The sequence below is a fragment of the Ursus maritimus genome, unplaced genomic scaffold, assembly GCF_017311325.1.
Source record: "Ursus maritimus isolate PB19 unplaced genomic scaffold, ASM1731132v1 scaffold_32, whole genome shotgun sequence".
Classification (NCBI taxonomy): Eukaryota; Metazoa; Chordata; class Mammalia; order Carnivora; family Ursidae; genus Ursus; species Ursus maritimus.
The window spans coordinates 17910916-17936184 of NW_024425786.1; the positions used below are offsets into that span (position 1 = coordinate 17910916).

Below are 25269 nucleotides of genomic sequence, written 5' to 3' on the forward strand. Positions count from 1 at the left end.
AGGGATCCCCAGACACCCCCAGCCACGCCAGCACCACTACACGGCACCCAGCTGGAAAGACTACCCTTGGGGATCTGTGCAGCAACACGGCCTTGGGGCCACATGATCCAGCATTTTGTTGTGCGCGCCTCTGCTTTGCTCTGGAGTCGTTCCCAGGTGAGCCCAGCTGAAGGTACGTATGGTTCACCCCGTTCACCCGAGCACCCCCACAGCCTCCAGCACAGACCCAGAAACCGACAGAGCCTGGTGACCCACAGATGCAAATGTCATAAAATGAGAATGATTTCAAACCGCTCGTCCACACTTTAGCAAAGGCCAAATGGCACTTCTCTGGGGAAAGCAGCTCAACACTGAGTGTTCTCCGCTCTCCTTTTCACCACGGCCTCGAAGAAGCTTCCAGATTCAAGCTAGGGGCCTGAGTGGCTATGCCAAAGAGGAGTGGTATCCTATATGCTCATATGCGTTCGATACAGAACAGCAGCAGCTGTGATGATAAAATCCTCATCTAACCCTCACGAAACCCCCATGAGATGAGACCCTTATCTCCACTTGACATGGAAACTGAGGCTCGGAGAGGAGAAGCCTCTGGAAGGGACAGAGCCGCGACTCACACCGGTTCTGCTAGCTCCAAACCCTGTCCTCTTACCCACTCTACTCGCTGGCACAGCAGGGGAAAGGTGGTGTGCAGCGGTGCCCTACGCCAGCCCAGAGGCCGAAGTCCCTGACGTTCAGAGAGCCTTGTTCCTGAAGCCGTCCTGCCCCAGTTTTGAGCCCTGGAGCCTGTGAGGGGCCGACCTGCCAAACCCAAGAACCGAAGGGCAGAAGGGACTTACCCAGTGGATTCCATCTGGGGTCTGAGTCCCTTCTCGAGATCCTAAGTTTGACCCGGCAGGTTCATGCCTTGTTCTTCTCCCCAACCCCGTCTCCTTGTCCTGCCCTGACGGTCAGAGTAGGCCCGCTGTTGCCAGCCTCCCCTGGTTGTCTGGACGTCTCACTCACTGTGGTATGAGCCTGGCCACCTGCCTGACCTCTCTGGGGGGCCCGCCCTGCAGGTCAGCCTCCCCTCCGCCCCCCCGGAGCCAAACCTGCCTGGAGAGGACTATACCGGGGTGAGGTCTTAGAGGGGGACAGGAGGCCTGACCTTACAGTTAGTTCTAGTTCTAGAACCATCTGAGGAATAAATAAGCCCTGTGAGTTCTTATACCTGTCTGGTGAAAGTAATATTAAATGCATAGGAAATCAAACGGGTTAGCACAAATCCCCATCTTCACTTTTTGCATTTGTGCTAAGATTGTCACCATTTGCACCTACACCACGCCAAACACAGAAAATCCGAAAGCAACACTATGAGGCAGGAATTATCCCCACTCTACTTCACAGATGAGAACACGGAGGCTCCGAGGGCTCAGTACAGTGCCCTAGGTCGCACAGCCCGAAAACAGCAGGGCTGAAGTTCACATCCAGCAGGTCCGACCAACCTCACTGTCTAGACTTGCAACCTATCAGCACAAAACGGTGACAGCCCCTTGCTGCTGTGTATCCTGCCACCCCAGGAAAGATTTTATGTTATAAAAATAGAATAATGTCAGCACCAAGACAGCGCATCGTCATGAGGGATGTGGAAGGATCCAGATAGTCCTGAGCCTGATTCCCAGTGGCCTTTCAAGTTAGCTGTGTGCACACAGGCAAATCCTCAGCCTCACTGGAGCCTCGCTTCCCAGTCTATGAAGTAAGAGTAACAATTCCTACAACGGGGTCATTATGATGGTTGACTAAGATGTCAAGTTCCTGGCACACAGTAGTAGCTCGGTAAGTATTATGCTTTCAGTAAATATTTATTGGACACCCACTATGTCCACGAGGGCCCCCAGACAGTGACCTGGAGCCGTTGTCCTTCCAACCAGTGACACCCCTTCCTTTTCTGCTTCTGTCGGGTCCTTCCCCAGAACCACCTTCAAGAGAAAGATCAGCATAATCAGGACTCACGGGATAAGAGCCTTTTTCAGAATTTTGGTGTGATCATTGGGGTTGTAATAACCAGGTCCCGGGCCTGTTGATGGCAGTTGCAGTCCACGTCCAGTTTTGGATTTAAAACAAGACATTGATACCTTTGGCGACTGCTTCACAAGGGATTCGTTGATATTATAATGCCCTAAGAAGAAAGACATTTTAAAACAGGATAAGGACCTCTTCTCAAGTAAATGAAAAGCAGTACCTCGCACCTAGAATACATTTAGTCCTATAAGGTGGTATCGCTCCACGATGGCCTGTTGCCTGAAGTAACTGAAAATTTCACTCGCTCTCTAGGAAACATGTACCACGTGCTCGTTTAGCGCTCACAGCAGCCCGGCTAGAGGGGTCCTCGTCACCTCCATCGTAAAGAGGAAGAAAGGGAGACTCGGAGATACTGAATGATTTGTCAAAAAGATTTCATCTAACTGGGAGCTAAGCCCGGCTTCCTCCTCCATGAGGTAAGAATAATTCTTCCAACAACGGGGTGGTTAGGAGAGTTGAGTAATATTGAAGTTCCTGGCACATAGTAGTCGTTTAGTAACTATTATGCAGTCAGCAAATATTTATTTAGCACCTATTATGTGGACGCAGGGCCACCTGTCTCCAAAGTCCCTGCTGTCCCACCATGCCCTGTTTCAAGAAACTGTGAGAGAATAAAACTAATTTGGCTGCGCACAAAGCTTCACAGAGGAAGAGAATGGCCTGGGTTGGGGGAAGAGGAGGCAGTCTCACCCCTAAATTGTTGGGAGCCCTGTCAGGGGGCGTAGGTGTTTTGGAACGCAAAGAGGCAGTACTGAGTAAACTCTTGCGGATGTCTAGACCCTCTGACCCAGCCTTCCCACTACTCAGAAATTAAGGAAATTGTTCAACGCGGAAATGCTCTAAGCATAGAGACGCACACCACAGTGCGCAGTGTGAGGAGGGGTGCGTGGCCTGAAGGTCCAACACCAGAGGCAAACAGCACCCCGTCTGGTGGAAGGTCGGCGCTGGCCATGATGAATATGGAGACCATAAGGCCTCATGGCCATATTTTTGCAAATAAAGGTGAGTGAAAATCATGCCTCAAAGTCCCTATATATTATGTTGACATCTAGGTACAAATGGACCCCTCAGAATAAAAACTGGTAGGAACCCAGAGAAGTGGTCGCATTGTGGGTGGGAAAAATATTTCACGTTCTCTAAACATTGTAAGATTGATTTCGTTTTAAAGAAAATCTACTTTTCCACTGCAAGATACTGAAAACAACAATATGGGGTATTAGCGAGATAAGGATTGTTTAAATGATCGTACGCAGTGGTGGCAAAGGTGAGAAGAAACAGGTGCCTCACAGAAGCAGGAGGAAAAATTACTTCTCTGCTGAAGAGCAATTTGGTCAGCAATATTTTTTTAAAAACCCAAAACCTTAAATATTTTACATACTTTTGACTTAGCAATTTCACTTCAAGCAATTAATATAAGGAAATAGACTTGATTGCACACAAGCTGTGAGCTACAAGGATGTTTGCTGCCTCTCTATGTATATTAGTGACCTACATTTCCAGTAAGAGGCCATTAGGTCCTTATCTCACGGTACCGCCATGCAATGGAATACCATACACCTGTTTCAACAATTATATTCTTAGGAGGTTTCTTAATAACATGAAAAGATGTTCCCAATAGATGTTTAAGTTAAAAAACGGCAAATGTCCAGTTAGCAGCCTTTATAATAGTGGTATACATCTCTCACATTATGTTTCTTTTTCTCTCATGAGCGTGTAAATAGGTATATATTTGTATATATACAAAATATATTTTTTTTTCTGTTCCACAAAAAGGTTAAAGCTATGGCTTGATTATCAAATGCTGAAAAGCAGAAGCAAGGAGAAAAAGACACTTATGCTCCTCAGCCCAGAGACAACCAAGCGTAAGTGCTGGTGTATTTCCTTCTCGTCTTTTCCTGAGCGTGGTTGGAAGACTACACGGAGTTGAGCTCACAGTGCAGTTCCCACGCTGAAACCCACGTGTGTCAAGTGACACTTTGACATCAGCGTTTCCCCCATCCTAATAGCCTTTTTTTTATTTTAAGGAAAAATAGAGAGGAGGCCACTTGCGACGTGCTTGGCAAAGGTAAACTTTAGAAAATCCAACCGGCAAATGCACGAGGGTGAGCGTTTTGCTCAGAGTTGGAGGTGGGCCGGTCCTGGCCCGCAGTCCCCGAGGAGGGGCCCTGAGAGCAGCTGGGACAGGGACCCGGCAGGGATGCCAGTCCCAGCTCCACATCTGTTTTCCCCCAGCCGGAGGAGAAGGAACGACCAGAGTTATTTCCGAGAGGTCAAAGCTGAGTGTTTATCGCGGAAGGGCAGACTCCCCAGGCAAGTTTCGACTGGGGAGGGTCTGAGGCACCAGGTATCAAGTGGGATGGGCCTGGACTCAAATCCACGAAGGGACCCTGGGCCAGTTACCTGCTTTCTAAGTACCATTTTCGCCTGTCAAACGGGGATCAATAATAGTAGCTCATACTTTCTGAGCACACCATTGCGTGCTGGCCGAACCCCGCACAGGGTTTGGAGATCATTCCATGAGAAGCGTAAGCCTCTGGCACACAGTAGGAGTTTAACACATACCGGTCCCCACCTCTCCCCCTCCTGCTCCGTTACAAGGGGCCAGGGGCCCCTGAGGACCCTCCTGGAAGGAGTGGGCACTTGTGGCTGGCTGAGAAGGTGCCCGCATCCCACACAGCCCGGGGCTCGCTGGCAGGGCCTCTGGCCAGACTCCAGGGATGCGGGCTTTGCTCTGCATAAACAAACGAGGTGGGGCTTTGCCCATGCTGACGCAAGCCAGGGGAGCTTTAGCTCCTAATTAGGGCTGCTTTTGTTCCTCAGCTTCAGACTGATCTTCTGAACTTTAATCTGGATTTGCTGAAATCCAACAGGCACAGTTTTACCCCCACCCCGCCTCGCCTCCGAGAGGTGTGATCCAGCAGACAAACCCTCCCCGCTCCTCCTCTCAGCTCGGGGGCTCAAGGCTCCCTCGGGGTGGCGGTGGGGGGGCGCGTGTCTTCAGGACCCATTGGGAAGGTCTGCTTTGACCAGGGCTCCCCAAGCGCCAATGCGGCATCGCCTGACCTCTCTGGAAGCCTTTCCCTGAGGCTGGAAGCGGGGAGCGGGTCTGAGAAACAGGACAGAGCGACAGGGCTCCCAGCCCAGAGAGGAAAACACTCGCAGGCCGGGTCCTGGGCAGTTTCAGAAGTCACCGTGGGCTGACAGGGGCAACAGTGCCCTCAGTCAGACCCCTCTGGGCTTAGGCCTGCCCCCGCCCGCTGTGTGACGCTGAGCAGGCCACTTCCACTCCGAGCCCCCTCTCCTCACCTGCAACGCGGGACTAAGAGCACAGGCCAAGGAGGACGGGTGAGGACTGCGCGGAAAATACTGAGCACGGAGCAGGCTCGCCGTAAACAGAGCCATGTCCCAGTGCTCGGTGACTGACTAGCTGATGAGGTCCCCTCTAGGCTCAGGAGGAAAGGAAGGGTCCGGACACTCAGGGCACTGAGTGCCCCCCGTGGCCTGTGAAGACGCCTGGGCCACGCGAATGTGCACACTTCCCCATCTGGCGGCCCAGAGCCGGTGTGCCCGGTCATGAAAGGGGAGGCCAACGAGGCTGCTTTGGGGGCCATTGCCAGAGCAGCCCTTCTTCCCCTGGAGGGGGAGACCCGGGTCTTCTCGGCTCTCTCCTTTTTGTTCAGCACCTGTTTCATATCCCCTTCCCCCCAAAGCCGAACTCCTTCCACAGAGACTCCCTATGAAGCAACGGTCCCCACAGAGCGGATCTGGTACGTTAACCCGTAGGTCAGGGCCCGTGCAAGGTGGCTGCTTACCTGGGGCAGGTCCTGTTTCAGGGACAGCGAAAAATCCTCTCGGGGTTTTGGACATAAACCCGGCTCGGGCACAGACGTTGTTTCTCTGCTTGCAGTACGAGACAGAGGCCTGCGGGCAGAACACAAGCAGGCTGTTCCTCGGAAAGTGAAGGGACGCGCGTGGAAAAGGGACCCCCGGCTGTGCCTTTGCCATCAGCCCAGCTGGAGTGGCCGAGGAGTTTGTGATCACGGGCGGATGTCTGGTCAACCCTCATGGGACAGCGGACCGAGCCCAGAGAGGAGCCCGGAGACCGGGCTGCCAGGCTCGTCTCGGGTCTGCCACACACGGGGCACGATGCTGCAGACTGTTCAGTGTCTCTGAACTTGGGTGTTCTCACCTGAAAAGCAGATCGGGTACCCCTGCTCTTAGGGGTGACAGCAGTCCGCAGACAACACCTCTAGGACAGCATCTTTTCATGTCTATAACACTGCAAATGCGCATTTTCCTTATTTTTTCTATGAGTTGTATTCCTTTCAGGACCCTGAGTCCGACATACCCCCACCCTGATTCCTTATTGTTCAAACAACCCTCCTATGAATGCAGGATTTGGGGGCACACAAGGGCATCAGGTAATTTAAGATTATGATCAGATCTGTAACACTCCCTTGTCTCGACTTTTCTGGACTGGCCAGAAATTAAGAATTTTGACTATTCCACACAATATACAGTGTGTTCAGCACTCTAAAAATAATAGGAGAGAGAGAGAGAGAAAAAAGAAAAGAACCCTGAGATCATTCCTCTGCTATACGTGAATCATACATATTTTAAATGCCAATTTGTAGTCAGTCCTTGTATTCATTAGATAAAGAAGCAATAAAAATCGTAAATGCAGTGACTGGGAATATTTACTGAATGAGTGAAACTATTTGCTGGGGCCAGGATGGTTTGATTTTTCTGAGATACTCCCTTGTTTAAAAAAAAATGTTTCTCAAGAAATGCAGATGGCATTTTGATTTTGTGTTTACAAAGGCGGAGGAATTCAGCTTTTCCCAGGGTCCTAATGGCTAGAATGCATGCAGGGAAGGCAAACAAAAACATCAGATGGAGCAGGCTTAATTACTGGACAGAAGGACAGGAGCCAGGTTGCCGGAGAGGAAGTAATAACACGGTATAGGGAGAAAGGACTCGAATAGAGAGGTGGGGGATCAGGGTAAGCAAAGGCAAAGAAAAGCCCTAACAGCCCTCGGCTGCAGTGTGGCTAACAGGATTACCACATTTCTGCTTCTTGCCAGTTGACTCAACCATTGTTCTCCAGATCTGAAAAAAGCCTCCTGTAGACAAAACACGATTTCAGCCTTATTCCTCACCCAGACAGAAAAACAACTGAAAGAGGGAGCATTTTTGTATACTTGGAGTCTGTTTCACTGGAAGATTTCACCATTAGACGAGGAAAACAGTCAGCTAGCTCCACTGGCAGGTTGGGGGGGAAAAAGCAGCAGGTTTACTGTACCACCATGGGGAAAAGAAATCCAGGCTCTAGTTGAATAGAAAATGCATGTGTACGGTGGACAGCATAATCCTAATACTGGAGTAAGGGAGGAGGAAGAGACTCTGAAAGAAATTGCACCTGTTTTTGATGGTGGTTTGCTTGAGAGGGCAGAATTAGAAGAGAATTCTGTTTTTCCAGTTCATGGATCTCTAAAATGCTTGAATATATTTAATGAAGAACATGAATTAGTTTCAGTCTCAATAAAACAATAATCAACAAAAACCACGTTCTTAAAATCAATCCGTTGGCAGAAGGTCTGAGCTCTGACTTGGGAAGCTGTCTTTTCTAGATTAACGACTATATACTACTGGGGGTAATTCCTTCAACGTCATAAGCATTTACGGCAGTGTACCGCATACCAGGACCTGTGCGGGGCACTGGAGATGTGAAGCCGGGTGAAGGAGTGCACAGTGGGTTGTGCTGGCAGATGCATAAAACACTAACTCCCTCTCTCAGGAATGGCAAAGGTGCAATGGCCAAGAACATTATCAATTTCTTGAACCAGGCCTTGACCTCTCTCCTATTAGCATAATAGTCTCCTAACTGGTTTTTCAAAATCCACTCTTCGCCTGAACGGTGGTCCATTCTCCATACTGCTACTGGAGGGAGCTTTTTTAAAAAGTATATCAGATGATGTCATCCCCCTCAAAGCCTTCCCATAGAGAACCAAATATCTCCCAGGGTCTTTAGGGTCCTGAATGATCTAGCCCCTGCCTATCTGTCTGGCTTCCCCTTATCCCCTCTCCTCCTAGCTAATGCTACTCCAGCTACCTTCTTGTAGTTCCCCAAGGCTCAGCTGCTTGCTGTCCCAGGACCTTTGCACATACTGTTCCCTCAACTCTGGCTCTTCCTTCAATTCTTAGGTCTCAGCCTCAGCCCTCTCTGACCACCCAGTCTAAAGTACATGATGCTGTCATCCCCCATATTCTCCACATATTCTATCTCTCAAGCTCCAACTATTCGTCTGCCTCAAAGCTGGCCACAGTTTGTAATTATTTCGTTTGCCTGTTTACTAGCTTTGTCTTGAGGTCCCCACTGGAATCTGAGCAGTTTCACCGGTCTAGCACAGAGTAGCCACAGAGTCCATGAAGGGAGACCCAGCAGGGCTGGCGCATGATGACTGATCACTCTCCAGCTCTAGACCTCAGCCACCTACCTGTGCTCACTGACAGGCAAATGGTCCCTTTGAGCAGGACAACTTTGGGCAAATCCCTTCCCTCCCTGAGCGTCAGCCTCCTCTTGCAGAAACTGAAAGAGAGAACCCACTTCATGGATTCTCGTGAATATTACATAAGATGAAGGCACAATGCTTAGAACAGTACATAGGCCTGGAAAAGGACTTCGTCACCATCATCATCACCATTATTTTCAGGCTCTGATTATCCCAGGGGAAGACTGTCTAGAGATGTGCTGCTAACAGAGTAGCCCCCGGCTATGGAGCACTGCAAACACGGCTGACCCAAATTCAGATGTGCTGAAAGTATAAAACACACACTGGATTGTAAAGATAGATGGAAAGAATGTAAAACATCAGTTATTTTTATTTATAATTATATATATAATCATAAGTATAATTAATAATTTTTATATTGATTAGACATGGAAATAGTATTTTGAATATACTAGGTTAAATAAAATGTATTCTTAAAATGGATTTCACCTGTTCCTTTTTACTTTCAAGTGTGGCTACTGGGACGATTTAAAGATTTTATTTATTTCTTTTTCCAAAAGAGAGAGAGAATGAGCACGAGTTGGGGGGAGGGGGAGAGGGAGAAGCAGACTCCCGGCTGAGGAGGGAGCCCGATGTGGGACTCGATCCCAGGACCCCAGGATCATGACCCGAGCTGAAGGCAGACGCTTAACTGACTGAGCCACGTGGGCACCCAAGATTTAAATGATGTATGTGGCTACCATTATATTTCTATTGGACATGCCAGCCTAGCAGCTCATATATCGTTTTGAGCACATTACAATTGATTGGCTCGATCACAGAAGGTCGGCAGGGTCTTTGTAGTCAGAAAAATAAATATTGTTTATAAGTATCATAAAAGAAATAGGAAATTAAAAATGACGTACTCTAAGACCAAAATATTTTGCAATATGTCATAATAATATTAATACCTATATACAATTCACTTCTTATGTATTTTAGAGGCTTTCCGCATTTGCTGTCTCATTTGGTTCTCATCATCACCCTGTAGGGTGAGTATAATTGATTCCATTTTACAACTGAGGCTCAAGAGGTAACGTGACATCCCCCAAAGGCAGCCCTGCCGATCTCCAGGGACGGTGGAGTCCTTGTGCGGCAGCGGCTGGGCTAAGCACTCAGCTCAGATGACCTAGTATAATATTTGCATTAACACTACGAAGTACACACGTTTCCCCCCTTTGCAGATCAATAACCTGAGTCCTGAAAGCTGAAGAGACATGCCCAGGGCCACACAGTTAGAAAGTGGCACAGTCGACATTTGAACCTGACTCCATCTCTTCACCATTATTCATACCGTTCTGCTTCCATAACGACAAAGTGATTGTAATTGGCGGAGCATTACTGTTAAAAACCCAGTTTCTGATATGGAAATAGGGAAGCTTCTTTTCCATATAAAAACCCAAGCAGTAAATGGATAGTGACTGCAGATAATGCAGAAAATAATAATTCTTACAGATGAGAATACTGTCCCAGAAAGGTTCTGTAGTAGTAGTGATTATCGTAAGTATTCTCCGGGGCGTGGTCTTCCTACTGCTTCCCCCTGACCTCCGCGCTCACATTTTTCTCTGGGTTCTGCCAATTCTCCATAAAGCCTTGCGCAGCCTTATGTATCTGCTGGGCAGTCAACAAATGCTACCTGGTTTATCAATTGCATTAGGATGCTATTTCCCAAAGCGTCGCCCACCTTGGTTTATTTTAGGAAAGCATTCATTCAGTATATATTTAACAAGCGCACATGACGTTCTTACATTGTACTGGTTTGGTGCAGGAGTTTCAAATTTGAGGACTTTTGCAAAGCTTGGCAACTGGAACATGCTGGAACAGGAATTACTGAAGTCTTTCTTCGAGACAAAACGTGAAGGGATGGTGTACGCGTTAGCTGCAGGGTATTTAGAAATGATGGTGTCCAATCGGGAGCGCTGCAAGGAGAAAGCCAAAGGCATCAGCCACTCTCACATCATCTCCTGGCTCCACAGGCCAGATGTCAGAGGAATGGAGCCCCGCGCTAGGTCTAGAAGCATTGTGTGAAAGCTGAAACTCCGGCAGGTAGCAACAATAAACTGACCTCAGGCTTTGAGGATTTGCTCTTCGAGAACGCAAGTTCTGACCTGTTTCAACTTCTGTAAACTAACTCAAATTATTCATCTTACATTTGGGACTTGGCAAAAATAATTTTGCCATAAATGCATTGCCACCCAATCCCGTTTCAGGGCACTTACCCTTGACTCATCAGCTGTTGGGTAATTTATACGATGGGAAGCTTTAGACTTTTTCCTCCAGCTGAGGCTTTCCTTCTGAGTAAAACCTCACGCCTTGTTTCTAAGATTAAGGAATCTGAATTGCCTAAATAACAAATTTGCTTCTAATGTCTTAAAGGCACAAGGGTCGATGGGGCTTGCTGTCCACCCATGCCTCCTACCCTCTACCTAATAGCTGATTTCTTTTTTTTTTTATATTTATTTATTTATTTATTTATTTGGGAGAATGAGAGAGCGAGCACGAGCAGGGGGAGGGGCAGAGAGAGAGGGAGAAGCAGACTCCCCGCTGAGCAGGGAGCCGGATGCAGGGCTCCATCCCAGGACCCCAGGATCATGACCTGAGCCGAAGGCAGATGTGTAACTGAGCAGGTGCCCCCTGATTGCTGATCGCATAGAACACCACAGCTTTTTTCTTTCAGTAGAACCAATCCTACGCCTTCCTGGAAGCCCTAACAAGCTATTTTCAGTTAAAAAAAAACAACCCAACACAACAAACAGAATGTTTGCCAAAGGAAAAGGGGCAAAAGCCATAGAAACTAGGTGATAACATCGCTTTACCCTAGGAGAGTATGGCAAGTATTGGAGTCTGATAAAACAAACAAACAAAAGATTCTCATAATTTTATGGTTAAGAGCTTGAGAACATCACCCTGGGTTTCCTCAGCCGGGCAGAGGCCAATACGTACACAAGCACAGGAAGCCGGTGAGGCTGTGGGACGGCGTTAACCCGCACCCCCCCCCCAACCCCTCACCCTGAGCTTGATGGCAATGGTTCTCGACATATAGTCTATGGACCACCGATGGTATACAAGCGGATGGGCTCCCTGGGGCAAACGTGTTCTTGTCCAGAGTCTCGGCTGTTCAGAGTCTAACCTGGGTTCAAGTCCCAGTCAGCCTTCTCCTAATTGTCAGGATTCACTGATGCTCCCAGAAGGAAGGTTACCCCAGCCCCCTATGCTCTTTGCATTTCGGGCAATAGTTAACTGAGTGCTTTTCATGGGCTGTTGCATTTAATCCTCTTGAAAAACGTGGGGAGTGGATATTATGATTATCCCCACTTTAGGGATGAGGCCACCGGACTTCCTCTGCTAGTTGAGGGGTGGAACCAACATTAGCACCCGTCTGCCCCCACTACGTGATGTAGATTAGATATTCCATTCTAAGAAGGGAAACTCAAAAGGAATAAAGCAATGTATGTTTTCATTTACAAGATAATCAGCTGATGACTGACTGTGGGATATTCTGGTTCAAGGAGAATCAGTACCCTCTCTCTCCTCTGCCCAATGGGATAGGCACACCTTTCCTTTTCACTTCCATCAAGGAAGGCTGGTAAAGGCTGGTAAGGGGAAACCACCCCCAGGGATCCCGATTGTAGCATGCCTATCCTGACTCAGCTGACAGATGAGGCAAGCACATTTTTCTAAAGCACCATTTCCCGGAGTGTTCCTTGGCATACCAGTTCTATAAGATAAGTGAGTGTTGATGGTGGCAGCAGCGGGGAGAGAGTTCCAGAGCCAAATTAATTTGAGAAGACTCATAGCATGTTCCCATGTCGAAGACTCATAATACATACCACCGTGGTAGGTACCCGGAGAAGTCCTACCGTGAACAAACCTAACTTGACTTACCCAGCCTTTCTGAAACTTACTGGATCATAAAATCTTTTTGGCCTAGAACACCTACAAACACACTTTTGGGGAAAAATTATTCTAATTGTTCATTTGAAGCCAAGTTTCATAAAGCATTGTAATAGAATTTGTCTCAGAATAGAGCTGAAATAACACTCACGCAACCCTCCCCACCCCTTGACTTTCTTTTAATTGCCGGGCCTGTGGGTTCCAATCTAGCCACATGCTGGCATTTGCAAACCTTTCTCCAGCACCTACTAATTTTTCCAGAACCACTCCTGCCACCAGACAAATAGAGAAAGACCGTGAAAGTCTCCTCCCGCCTGCCCCATTTAACCTTCCATCAGCCTCATGAATAATCCTGGAGCAAAGATTTAGAATACATTAATGAAGCTCTTTAAATTATTTGGACTTAGCGAGATGACAGGTCCTCTCCAAAGGTTGGGTGTAGTGGTTCCAACAGTCATCAGGGAGTTTCTAGAATTTATAGATCCACAGAGTTTTTGGTCAGCCTCACCTACAATCACTCTCTTCCTGGCTATACCAGTGTCAGTCAGGCAGATCTTTCTCTGACGAGGTCTACTTTTCACACCCTCAGAGTCCTCAGATCAAGAAATGGAGGAGGTGCCAAGTGTGAAAGTCACTATGGGAGGAGGGGAAAGGCGTGAAATTCACATCAGCACAGTAAGGAAGTAGGTAAGATGTGGGGTCTCCTAACAGATCTCCATCAGCCACTGCAGGCTGGTTACAGGAACCTAAATGTCTATAAATATAAATTCCCATCCATCAAAGTGGGGAGGGGAAGCCTCCATAACTCCATGTCTGCTTTCTTTTGGGTTTGACCTGAATTTTTTAAGGACCTGACAGGCGTGGTTAGATTCTGTAATACTCGGACCTCCCCTTGAGCCTCTTCTCCTCCAGATGGCCCAACCTCCTCGTTTGGAAAGTTACTGCACACAGAGCCTACCAGGGAATTGATCGTGTGCTCTCACTGCGTCCCTTCTTCGGCACCAAGCAGGAATGGGCAGTGCCACTCTACGGCAGTGAATTTCTCAGAGAGAAAACCAAGGAGGTGCAGGAGGTCTTGTTTGTGACTCAGGTGGTAACACTCATCATATTTAACATGTTTACAATGCTCTGCAGTTTCAAAGAGCATTTCACTCATTGCAATTTGTCCAGCGCCTCCAGGGAGTCTCCACTTTTATGAGGTAATAGGGACACAGAAGGGTGACGTGCTTGAGGCCACATCGAGAAGCCTCAGCTGAGTCAGGCTTAGGTCTTAAGTCTTGTCTCCTGTGCCAAGACTTCGTGAGATGGCACTTCTGTTGCCGATTGCTTTCAGGTCCCTTTATTTGCAGGGCTTGGGGCGGAAAAAGAGGCAGAGGCATGGTTGTTCTGTGAGCTTGCTGGGGGCCTGGGTGACTTCCATGTCTCCGCTGATGGGAAGCTAGCACCAAAGTCAGCTCTGCCAAAGTCAAATTCCTGTAAGTGGCTGCATTCAGCGTGTCTTAAATGGACCCTTTGTGTGGTGTTTTGTTTTGTTTTGAAATCAGTTCCAGTGTCAGGCATTATAATACATCTTTGCAAGAGATTATTATAATTTTTAAAGGGACAGAGGGCATATGTGTTTTGTTGATGCTAGTTTGTGTCGGCATTCTTTTTCATTTTCCTACCTCAGCTAGTCTTACCCCGGTTTGACCGCTTTCCCTCGCTATATCTCTTCTTCTTGCCAATTTATACTCAAATTAAGAGCAAAAGAAAAAAAATCCTTGTCCAAGTCTGGTCAGGGACATTGGCACTTCATATAGCTCCTTGATTCTTAAGAGCCATCCACAAAGATAAAGACCCACATCTTACAAAGAAGGGAAGTAGGGAAGGGAGGAAGATCACTCCATTTCAGCCTGTTGCCTGCTTTCTTTTTGCTCCCAGCAGATTTCTCAATAACTTGAATAACCCAATTAGACCAAGTGGTGTAAAACACCCTATGAGGGTGAGATCTTTTCCCTGGTGCCTAAAAATCTCAGGGAAACATCTGCCTAGTTCACTCCATGATGACAAAATTGATGTGGATGCTGAGGTTCTGAATATCCCTCTAGCCTCTCTTCTCACTCTGTCAATGTGTAGCAGGAGGGGGGGGGTAGAATTACTTAAAGACACAGGCTCTAATTTACCTGCATGACACCTGAGGCAGCCGTTACTCTTCTAATTAGAACCACAGCCTTTGGAGAGAAGGGACCAGCTGTCCAACACATGTTTGCGCAATGGATGAAGGAAATTACTGATCCGCTAATGGGCTTACTCAAGGAAGGGGTTCTCACCATAGAGGGAAAAGTGCACGTCCCCTTCTTAGACAATGAGGCACTGTTGAACACTGGAGATTGGTGAATGACATTGTAGAACCCCGGACCTGGGATGCTATCCTAAAAGGAAGAGAACAGGGTGTCATTGGGGTACACTCATTTCCACGGTGCATTTCCGCAAGCTTTATGTCCATTAACACTTGGCCTCACTGTAATCCTCCAGGACAGGCACCACCACCAATTCATAGGTGATAGGCTGGCCCCCGCATTTCCTAGCCTGCCCGCTCACTGTCTCAGTTACCAAGCACAGGGGGTTGGAATTCCAGCCTGGGTCTGGGACCCGCAGCCTGGGTCTGTCTCTCTCCACCATGCCGCCCTGCATTCCGGAAGAATGCTGTTGTTTTTTTCATGCCATCAGAGAAATGAGCATAAGATGGGATGCTCAGTGCGGCTGATATGCCGGTCAGGGTGCTGATTGGGGAAGCCAAGCCCAAGGTGAAGGAACGATGACCGATTTCACGTTAACCGCACCCACCTGACTCAGCTTCCTCCTCAGCCTTTCAGAAGAGAAATCAGGGAGTGTTTCTGTTTATAAAGCAAAATGAAACAAAAACGACCTTCATCCCAAACAAGACCATGTCTAATTCGCAAACAAAAAGAGGCAGGCTCATGAGGCTCAAATGCTAAATGATGCAGGTATGAGAGAGAGAGAGGAATAAACAGAGGCCTTTCTAAGCTCGTTTCTGCTTTTGCAGTTAATGGAGCTTTCATCTCACTTCCCATGCTAGTTACCAGGGGGAAGAGTATGTTGACAGAAGTTGGCCAAGCAAGTGGCATGAAATGAAAAGGATGTTCCACTGTCTTGAGAGTTTACTGGGTGCCCACTTGATGCCACGAGCTTTTCAAAGTTTGCTTCATTTAGTCCTCCGACGAGGAAAGGGTTACTGTCCCCACTTTACAGATGGAGACACTGAGGCAAGTGGCGATGAATTTGCCCAACATCCTACTGCTGTTAGTGACAGTACCTGAATTCAGTGCTAAGGACACGATGAACACAAAATCTGCACCAGGGGTGTTCTCAAGTCCGTTTTAAGGAAAGTAAGGCCCAGAGACATTGGGTCCACATCTAGTAAATGGCGAAGGCCCGATTTCAATCCAGGCAGCCTGACTGCAGAGCTCCCTCTTTCCAACCTCTGTCCCCCAGGCTCATCCTGCCGCCACCATCGCTACTACCTTCCTCAGGGCAGAAAGAAAGCCTAAGGTGCCACCAGGGCCTCCCAGGACTTCCCAGTCTGGCCTGAGCAGTGTCTGATTATGGTTTAGGATACGGGATAGGGCCGTCAGTGAGATCAACAGGTTTCTCTGTGGATTTTAAATGCAGTGAATCCCTTGAGCGTTGCTCAAAGCAGGTGGGTGCAGGGGTGCTGATTCCCACTTTGCAGGCGATGATGATCTCAGGTGCACAGAGTGGGGGCTGATCACCAGGGAGAGTGGGGCAGGCCATGAGACAGGCGGCAGAACCAGGTGCACCAGGGCCCTAAGCCAAGTTCAGAAGACATCGGCATGTGGGAGCAGATTCGAGGAGCTACAGGGAAACAAGAACAGATTTTTCTAGGGGGCTGTTCGTGGGGCTAGCATTTGTTTATTGTGTGGCCACTCACTGTGTGCCAGGCACTGTTCTGAGTACTTCACATGCAGTAACTCATTCAATCCCCATTTAATTAATTCATTAATTAATTTATTTTAAAGATTTTATTTATTTGACACAGAGAGAGAGAGCGCGCACAAGCAGGGGGAGTGGGAGAGGGAGAAGCAGACTCCCTGCTGAGCACAGAGCCCGGATGTGGGACTCTATCCCAGGACCCTCAGATCATGACCCGAACCAAAGGCAGACGCCTAACCCACTGAGCCACCCAAGCGCCCCTTAATCCCCATTTTAAAGATGGGAAGACAGGGCCAAAAGAGATAAGGCCCACGGTCGCATGGCTAGTAACTGTCAGGGCCAGAATTTGAACCCAGGCGGTCTTAGTACAAAGTCTACTCTTTTTTTTTTTTTTTAAGATTTTATTTATTTATGTGACAGAGAGACAGCCAGCGAGAGAGGGAACACAGCAGGGGAGTGGGAGAGGAAGAAGCAGGCTCCCAGTGGAGGAGCCTGATGTGGGGCTCGATCCCGGAACGCCAGGATCACGCCCTGAGCCAAAGGCAGACGCTTAACGACTGCGCTACCCAGGCGCCCCTACTCTTTTTTTTTTAAACTGGGGTATAATCGACACATAACATTAGTTTCGTGTGTACGGCATGATGCGATATTTGTACACGCTGCAAAGTGATCGCTACCATAAGTCCAGTCAACATTCATCACCATACACAGCTGCAGAATTTTTGTCTTCTTGTGAGAACTTTTAAGATCTACTCTCAGCAATTCCCAAAGTGCAATACAGTGTTGCTAACTGTGGTTGCCACGCCGTACGTTACATCCCGACTTATTTTCTAACTAGAAGTTTCTGCGTTCTGACTCCCTTCACCCATTTTGTCCACCCCCACCAAACATACGAAGCCTACTCTTACCCATTAACCAAACTGATTTTCAAATGAGGATGTGCAGGATAAAAGAAAAAAAAAATCGCACAGTTTTCAATGAGGAAATTTTAGTCTCAATGCTGCTGCTAGCTAAGTGACCTGGAGCAAGTCACATTGCGGGGCCTCGGTTTCCTCATCTGTAAATCAGAGACATCGGACTCAACGCCTTTGGGTGCCTCTTAGCATCAAGAGCCCCTAAACCAAGGAAGAGCTGAGGCAGGACATGTCACCGTGACTCTCCCAGGTTTCAACAGTGAACAAGGAAGACGCACACCACTGGCATCCAGTCCGCTGCCACACTCAACACCGCCCTCAGTTCACACACGTTTTCCGGGCACCTACACGTGTCTGAGGAGCTGGAGTTGCCCAATAAAATACAAGACATGCAAGGCTCCTCCCTCCCACCCTGGCCAGTTAAATTTGAATTTCAGATAAACCATGAAAAGCTATTTTAGTGTAAGTATGTCCCATGCAATATTTGGGACATACTTATACTAAAATAATTGTCATTTATCTGAAATTCTAAACGAACTAGAAATCCTGTGTTTTTATTTGCTAAATCCGGCAACCCCACTGGACCTTGACCACATTTTGATTTTGCTGCGTTGCAAACTGGTTTGAGTCCAGGCCAGATATGAAGAGGGATGTCACCTCTTAGCCTAAAGGGAGAGAGGGCTGCCTGTTGGCTCTTAAGGAATCTTTAGGAAGAGTTTCAGGTTCATCCAGGCAGCCGTGTGCCGGAGCTGTCCCGGGGCAGCCTGAGAGGGTGGCTGTTAGGGTGTCAGAGATTTTGCTAGTGGTAGCTTGAAAGCAAGCTGGGAGTATTTACACCGCAGAAATTGGCAAATGCTATAAATCAGAACTTTCCTTCGTGGAGGGGAGAGCTGGTTTACCAGCATGTCATGACCTTCACACATCACGCAGGTAGGTTTCTAAGCTCCTTGGAGGGAAACCTCCGACTGCAGAGCCTTCAGGCCTTCTCCTCCAACTGCTAGAAGGGTTGGTGAATGGCTGGCTGGGAGGGCAATAAAAATCCAGGCCTTTCACCTCTGGGATAACAGTTCTGATGACTAACCTTTTGTGACCTGGTGAGTTTGGGCCTCTCAGAGCAGATCCCCAAAATAAGAATCCAGGTCGCAATGGGGGTGACCTTAGCCATCCTTGGTTTCTTGGCCAAGACCACACCAGAGGGCAAAAACCAAATAAACAAAGCAAAAATGGGTGTGGGGAGGGAGAAGGGAAAAGAACTATTTAACTGAGCTCTACTGACGGCCTGCCGAACGCCGAGAGGACGATGTGGATGCCCTACTGTTGTCTCCCAGGCCTGTCCCACAGGGTGAGGATTAAATGAGTCGATACACACAGAGCAGTGAGAGCAGTGGTGGTGTGTGGCCGCTACTCTTGGCATTGCCCGCCACGGAGCCAAACCTTCCCATGGGGGCTAAAGACCTTGAGAGTGGAACTGACCAAGGGAGGACTGGCTGATGTGCTCCCACCCCTCAACCCAACATGCATCTGGGTGACATTTGGTTGAAATGATCTTTGAGAGCCCTTTTGAAGGATTTGAGTCCCAAATGGCAGCCCCTGTAGGTGCCAAGCGTGGGACAAATGTCTATGTTCACTTTACCCTGGGATAGGTTGGACAGGTAATGAGGAGGAGGCAACAGGGAGTGGGGCGTGTATCTCCTCCCCACCTCCCCCAGTATGTCCATAGGTTATAGGAAGCTTGAGGTCCGCCAGCCTGGAGCCAGCTACATAGCCTGAATTTTCTAGTCCAGATTTCGGAAATTCTGTCCAATTAATACTTTTGAATCAATGATTTGTCAAACTGTTTCTTGTCTTGGGAAATGTAGTCTCTGTTGGGTCATTGCCTAAAGGCCCCACTAGAGCTGCCTTTTGACTCTTCAAAGATATTCCACCTTGTTTTGGTCCATTTTGGGGCTGGCGAGCTGACGTTTCTCAGGAGTGCACAAGGTGAATGAAAATTAGGGGTCTGCTGAAGGGCTTAGAAGTTTCTAACAGGAGGAGCCCTGTGCTGTGCTTAGTCCACTGGTAAACCATACAGGAACTTAGGGCTCTTGAGGGAACAATCTCTTTTTACAAATGTCTCTAGGCTTAGGGTCTCAGGACCATGTGTCCATAGACCGTGTTGACTTCATCGAAGCCAGAGATCTTTTACTCAGGTTGACGTGGCCAAAGTGATGAGGACAGCATGGACTGCATGGTGGGAGAGCTGCCATCGGCCCCCAGGGCATGTCCCCTCCCCGGACCTCAGGGCCCTCATCTGTGAACCTGCAAGCGGTGTCAAGATCTGTGGTTTTCAGACCACATTCCTGGGGTCCACCAGGGAGCCCAGGAAAGGGGCCAGAGTGGGCAGCAGCTTCGAGCAGCAGTGCACCTTTACCAGCGGGCTGCACGGGGAGACACTGTCACAGAAAGGGCCCTGCTGCTGAGCCCGGGGATTCCAGGTCACTGAAGCCCTTCTGGTTCAAACCGTCTCTGACTCTGAAATGTGCCCCTTGTAAGATGCCCTTCCCCCTTCCTGCCTTCTCTCCCTCCCTGCCTCACCCCACGTATGTTTCTGCCTGGCTTCAACGTTCCCGCACCTCTGATCATGGCTGAAAAGGGAAAGAGGCAGCGAGCATACTCCATGCAAGGAAACACCACTGTTTTGTTCAGAATGGGGGAGGATGTCAGCCATGAAAGGTCCCTGGGAGCCCTAAGGGAGCGAGTAGGAAAATGGGATGAGGTCTCTTGAGGAGATCTTTTCTTAGTCGCTCAGGTAAGCGTGGGGAAGCCAGGCAGTGGGACACTGGCCACCCGACAGATGAAAATAGTCACCAGCTGTTTGCCCACAGCTGGGCCCGTGGGCTGGGCTGGAAACACAGACAAGAGAAGTCAAACCCACATTTTTGAAGCGTTGGTTACTGGGGGTATTATCCCCAAGTGCACATCCGCTTCTCTTTTTCAGAGCCTTCCTCTTGCTCAAATCTGGTGTCAGCATATTAGCAGCCCCTTGAAGTCCCCTGAGTGGCATATCAGCAGAAACGCAACTCAACAAACACATGTGGAAGGCCACTGCGGACCAGAGCCCAGGCCAAGGTGCAAGGATACAGTACGACCTGTTAGCAGCTCACACGTTCTAGACTGGGATGGAGGGTCCCGATGTGCACACCCACTACCATCAGGCCAAGCAGAAGGCAGCCAGGGGCACGAGAGTGACTGTCAGAGCACAGAGGAGGGTGTCCCTGCTTCTGTCCCCAGGAGACGTGGGGCACAGCATCTGGGAACCAGGAGCTGCCGTCTGCGTCAGTCCTCGCTCTGCCTGACCCTGGCTGTGCGAGTCACTCAACCCTCTTTGTGTCTCTGGGTCATTATGTGAAAAGCAGAGATAATGATGAGACTCAGCTCACAGGGTCATTATGGGGATTAAATGAGTTAATAAATGCAAAAGTCTTCAGAGGGGTGCCTGGCATGCCATCGGTGCCAGCCAAGTGTTTGCTATTTCCAGGAACAGGGACTGCAGACTCCTTAGGGAGGCGTGCCAGTGACCCATAGGGAGAAGTCAGGCTTCCGGAACAGAAAGGTCAGGCAGAGCCTGTTGTGGTCCAAACACGCAGCTGAGTGCACACTTGGGCTAATTATCCCCTTGAACACGGTGGCCCCTGCAAACTGAACTTCCTTTCACTTAAATCTCCTTCGCGTATAAAATACCCCTGGTCCGCAGTGCCTTGTCAAGTTAGTGAGTGACACAGTATTAACTTGATACAACTTCATCGCACATTAGACACGGGCCTGCTTACCACTTGGGAAGGTGGCTTTTACTGTCAGGCTACATAATCAATCAACATGCATCTTTACATTCGCCCGGCTAGAGAAGACAGTGCCTGTATGCTACCAGCATTCATTCACTGGGGCCTGGAAGGGATGAATCAGGTTTAGAATCACGGAACAGTGATCCCCGGCAAGGGCCTAACTATTATAACAGCCTTGCTCTTAAAATGACGCGAAGACATTACTAGTGTTACATAGCATGGAAAGCAGTGACCACCATCCAGAGGGAAATGGGAAACAGGGAGGTGGATGAAGAAAACGTCCATCGGGCTCCTGGGCTCCGTGTCTGTCCCAGGTGAGGCATGTCCCTTCATGCACACGGAGTCACCAGCACGTCTATAAATAATCATAAAATGTGCAGGGAAGCAGACTTCATTTCTAGAAGTACAGATTGCCAGTCACGACGCCGAGCTCTGTGACGGGATCCTGTACCCAGGACTGAGGTGCATGGGGCATGGGAGCCGGGCAGTGTCCCCACAGGGTTAGCCTGATGAGGTTACTGCACATTTCACGGGACATGGATGCTCTGTGTTAAAGACGTGCTAAATGGGTCACAGAACTAATGCAAGGATACAACCAAGTTATGAGATCAGGCATAGGGTGTGGACGATTAGTGTTCTTAAGAAGGGTGGTGAAACACCAGAGTTTTAAAATCTGTTTTTAATTTGTATTGCCTCACTAAATTATTGGGTGATGTTAACATCTTTAACTTCTCAATGTCTGTTTCCCTCAAGAAAGATGAGAATAATGAGCCTGGGACAAGAACATTTGTTTTCTCTTTTTACAGCTTCAAGAACCTAAAAAATTTTATAGCCCAAATCTTCCTTACGTTTCCGATGAGGAGACCGAAGCTCAGAAAAACCAAGCGACCTGTCTAAAGGCACACAGCTCTTTAATGGGGCAGATCGCAGGGAACCTGATTTATGAATCCCATGCTCTCGCCACAAAGTTACTGACATACTTATTTACAGAAGGCTTTCAAGTACGTAGATGAAAGTTTCCATATGTCAAACCAACGCGACTCTCTCTGGAAAGCGAGAATCGAATTTCTGGGCGATTTCTTTTCTGTATTTGATGCCGCCTGTCGCTTTGGCGGGCTACCACTGGTTCCTTCAGCAGACTTTTCTGAAGAGCAGTGGTAGCTGGAAGCCTAACTCGAAACGCCGGCCCAGTTGGTTTCTGGATTTGAGTCTTCAGTGTAGCATGGCTATGCCCATTGCTCGACATCTTTCCCTCTCTTGAGCTTGGGCTGTTTTGTTAAGGTCTATTCAGAAACATACCTGCTGACTTTCGTAAATTGAATGTGTAGCTTTGCAGGCCACAAAAGGGGGTGTGGTAGTGTGTGGAAAGAACATGAGGCTTCGGAGTGAGCTAGACCTGGGTTTGAGGTCTAATTCTTTCCACGTTGATTCAGCAAATATTTACGTAGGGCCTCTTTGGTGCCAAGCCCTGTGCTGTATGACCCCGGGTGGGTCATTTAACTTTCCTAAGCTTCATTTCCTCTCCTGCTAGATTAAGATAATAAACCCATCCTTTCAGCATTGTTCTGGGGATTAGAGATATGGTCTAAAAATGATTGCACACATAGACAGCATCGGTAAAAGGTGGTTGCTATTATATTTTTTGGAAGCTGGATTGCGAGTGTTCCAGCTTGACCAATGGGACACCGAACAGAAGAGACAGACAGAGGGACAGTTAAAACAGATACAGAAACTAGAGGGAGAAGAGAGAAAAACTCCTGAGCAAATACCTTGTTTATCATCTTTGGGGAAAACCTTCAAGTAATTAAAAATGTGTGTGTGTGTGTGTGTGTGTGTGTGTGTGTGTACGTGCGCATTTTTAAAAAAAAGCATATTATTTGCTTTCTTAGAATCCTAAAATGTTAGAAGTGAAAGGAACTTAAATATTCTCTCGTTCAGCGCTTTTGTTTACAAAGCAGGACCCGCGGAGGGGCAGAGGGGCTTTCTGAGCCCCCGCCCCCCAGTCCTTCCGGACTCATGTGCCTTCAGACACTGCGTCTCCTCCTTTCCTCTCCGCCATCTTGGCAAGGTTATGGGATCAAAAACATTTTCAGAATGCAGCAAAAGGTAGCTGAGATGATGACTCCTTCAAAAGAATGTTATTCTAAAGATCTTTGTTAAAGGAAGGAAGGAATGAAGATTTTAGACTCTAAGGACGTCTGTGAGGTGCTTCAGCCCCCTGCTGGTGACAGAGGAGAAGGTTAGACCCTTGGGCCTTTACCCAATGAAACCCCAAGCTGCCCGATGACAAGGAGCCAAGCTGAATTTTCCAGGTCAAAGAGGAAAAGGGACATAGAAATATGTGGGGAAGAGGGTGAGCCTGGAGGAAAAACAAACAGGAACAGTAATAATACACTGTTAAAGGAAGTTTTTAAAAAGAGGGGGGCCTTCATCACAAAGGTAATTTTAAATTTATTCGACTCTTTTATTTTTACTAGTATGTTACTGGAAGAAAACCTTGTTATTTCCTCTCCTGTCAGAAGGAGTGAAGCTGGGGGAGAGGGGAGAGAAAAGGAGTTTTACCTTTTACTTCATATACCTGCAATTTTTGAATTTTATACTTTTATAATAAATTTTAAAATACATTTCTTCTTAAAAAATTTTTTTGGGGTTCAATGCGGCACGATAAGTCCAGATGCTGTTGTTCTCTCTGAATCTCATACCTTCCCAACCCATTCTTAAAATTCCTTCAGATCACGCAATTGGAGAGGAGGCTGTGGCTCCTTGGATGACACTGCCCTCTACTGGTCCTAGGGACAACTGCACCAGCCCGACTTGTGTGCCTGTCCCCTGAGGCTCAAACCCAGACTAACAGTAAAGAGCGTCTAAGACGATGTCATTACCTTTTTATAATAAAATCTCTTGGCTTGACTGTTGAATCCCTTTTTTTCTGATTCTGGAACTGTTGACGTCTGGCTTTTAAAAGGAATGGAGGATTGTGTTGGATATGCAGCAGTAAACCCTGTAAAAACAAAATGAAAATTAGCACGGAGAATTGACAAATATAGAAAACAAAGAGCACTTTAAAGTTTTATTTTATTCTATTTTGTGATTTTTTCAAGATTTTATTTTATTTTATTTTAAAGATTTTATTTATTAATTTGACAGAGAGAGACAGCCAGCGAGAGAGGGAACACAGCAGGGGAGTGGGAGAGGAAGAAGCAGGCTCCCATCGGAGGAGCCTGATGTGGGGCTCGATCCCAGAACGCTGGGATCACGCCCTGAGCCGAAGGCAGACGCTTAACGACTGCACCACCCAGGCTCCCCTCAAGATATTATTTTTAAGTAATCTCCACACCCAACCTGGGGCTTGAACTCACAACCCCGAGACCAAGACTCATTCTCCACTGACTGAGCCAGCCAGGCACCCCTTAAAGTTTTATCTGAAATGGAATAGAAGAGAAACTTGCTTTTTGACAGGAGATACACAGGAAACTCATTTTTTAAAATATTCCCTTTACTTTCTTTCTCTCTTAGTAATTTATTGGGTATTCCCTACCTCACCCTCACCCGTGCCCCAACTCTTAAACTAGTGACACTTGGTCACATCACTGAAGGATATTGTCCCAGGGAAGAGGAAGGATCTGGCAGGGAAGACAGTCTTGCCGTGCAGGAAGGGGACACAAAACCATTCCAGAGCAGCCAGGAAGAGGAGACAGGCACTCATCCTCAGCCCAGACTCGCACCTCAGCGAAGCGCCATAAATTCCAGAGAGGTAGGGAAATCCCAGACTGGGGCTTGCTGTCTGGGCACTGCGCAAGACATGGGTGAGTTAGGCTCCAGCTTTGTGCAGACATGGGGTTAGAAAGCATCAGGGGATCATTTATGGAAAATCAACTTAAAATTGTACACATCGGGGTTGTGACACATAAATGATATATAAATTCCCTGCTCTGAGAGGAGCTCTCGCGTGTGGGACAATTGTTAAGACTCCACAGGCAGCAACTCTCTGCACAGCAGATTAATTACAAACTCCAACCTGTGAGTGTAGTAGAATCCGACTCCATTTTTCGACATTGGACCGCTGACAGCTTTTAAGCC

The 25269-nt window shown here is 48.0% G+C and overlaps 1 protein-coding gene across 4 annotated transcripts in view; it reads right to left on the minus strand.

Annotated features, from left to right (window-relative positions):
* STPG1 (sperm tail PG-rich repeat containing 1) overlaps positions 1 to 25269 on the minus strand; it is a 47008-nt gene that overhangs the window by 9141 nt on the left and 12598 nt on the right. For all 4 annotated transcript variants that reach the window (XM_008694593.2, XM_008694596.2, XM_008694594.2 and 1 more), the window contains 5 exons: positions 24072 to 24190; positions 14810 to 14911; positions 10355 to 10525; positions 5868 to 5976; positions 1987 to 2152 (listed from right to left, as the gene is read on the minus strand). In XM_008694593.2, coding sequence (XP_008692815.1) covers positions 1987 to 2152; positions 5868 to 5976; positions 10355 to 10525; positions 14810 to 14911; positions 24072 to 24190 — 667 coding nt within the window. The remainder of the gene's footprint in view (positions 1 to 1986; positions 2153 to 5867; positions 5977 to 10354; positions 10526 to 14809; positions 14912 to 24071; positions 24191 to 25269) is intronic.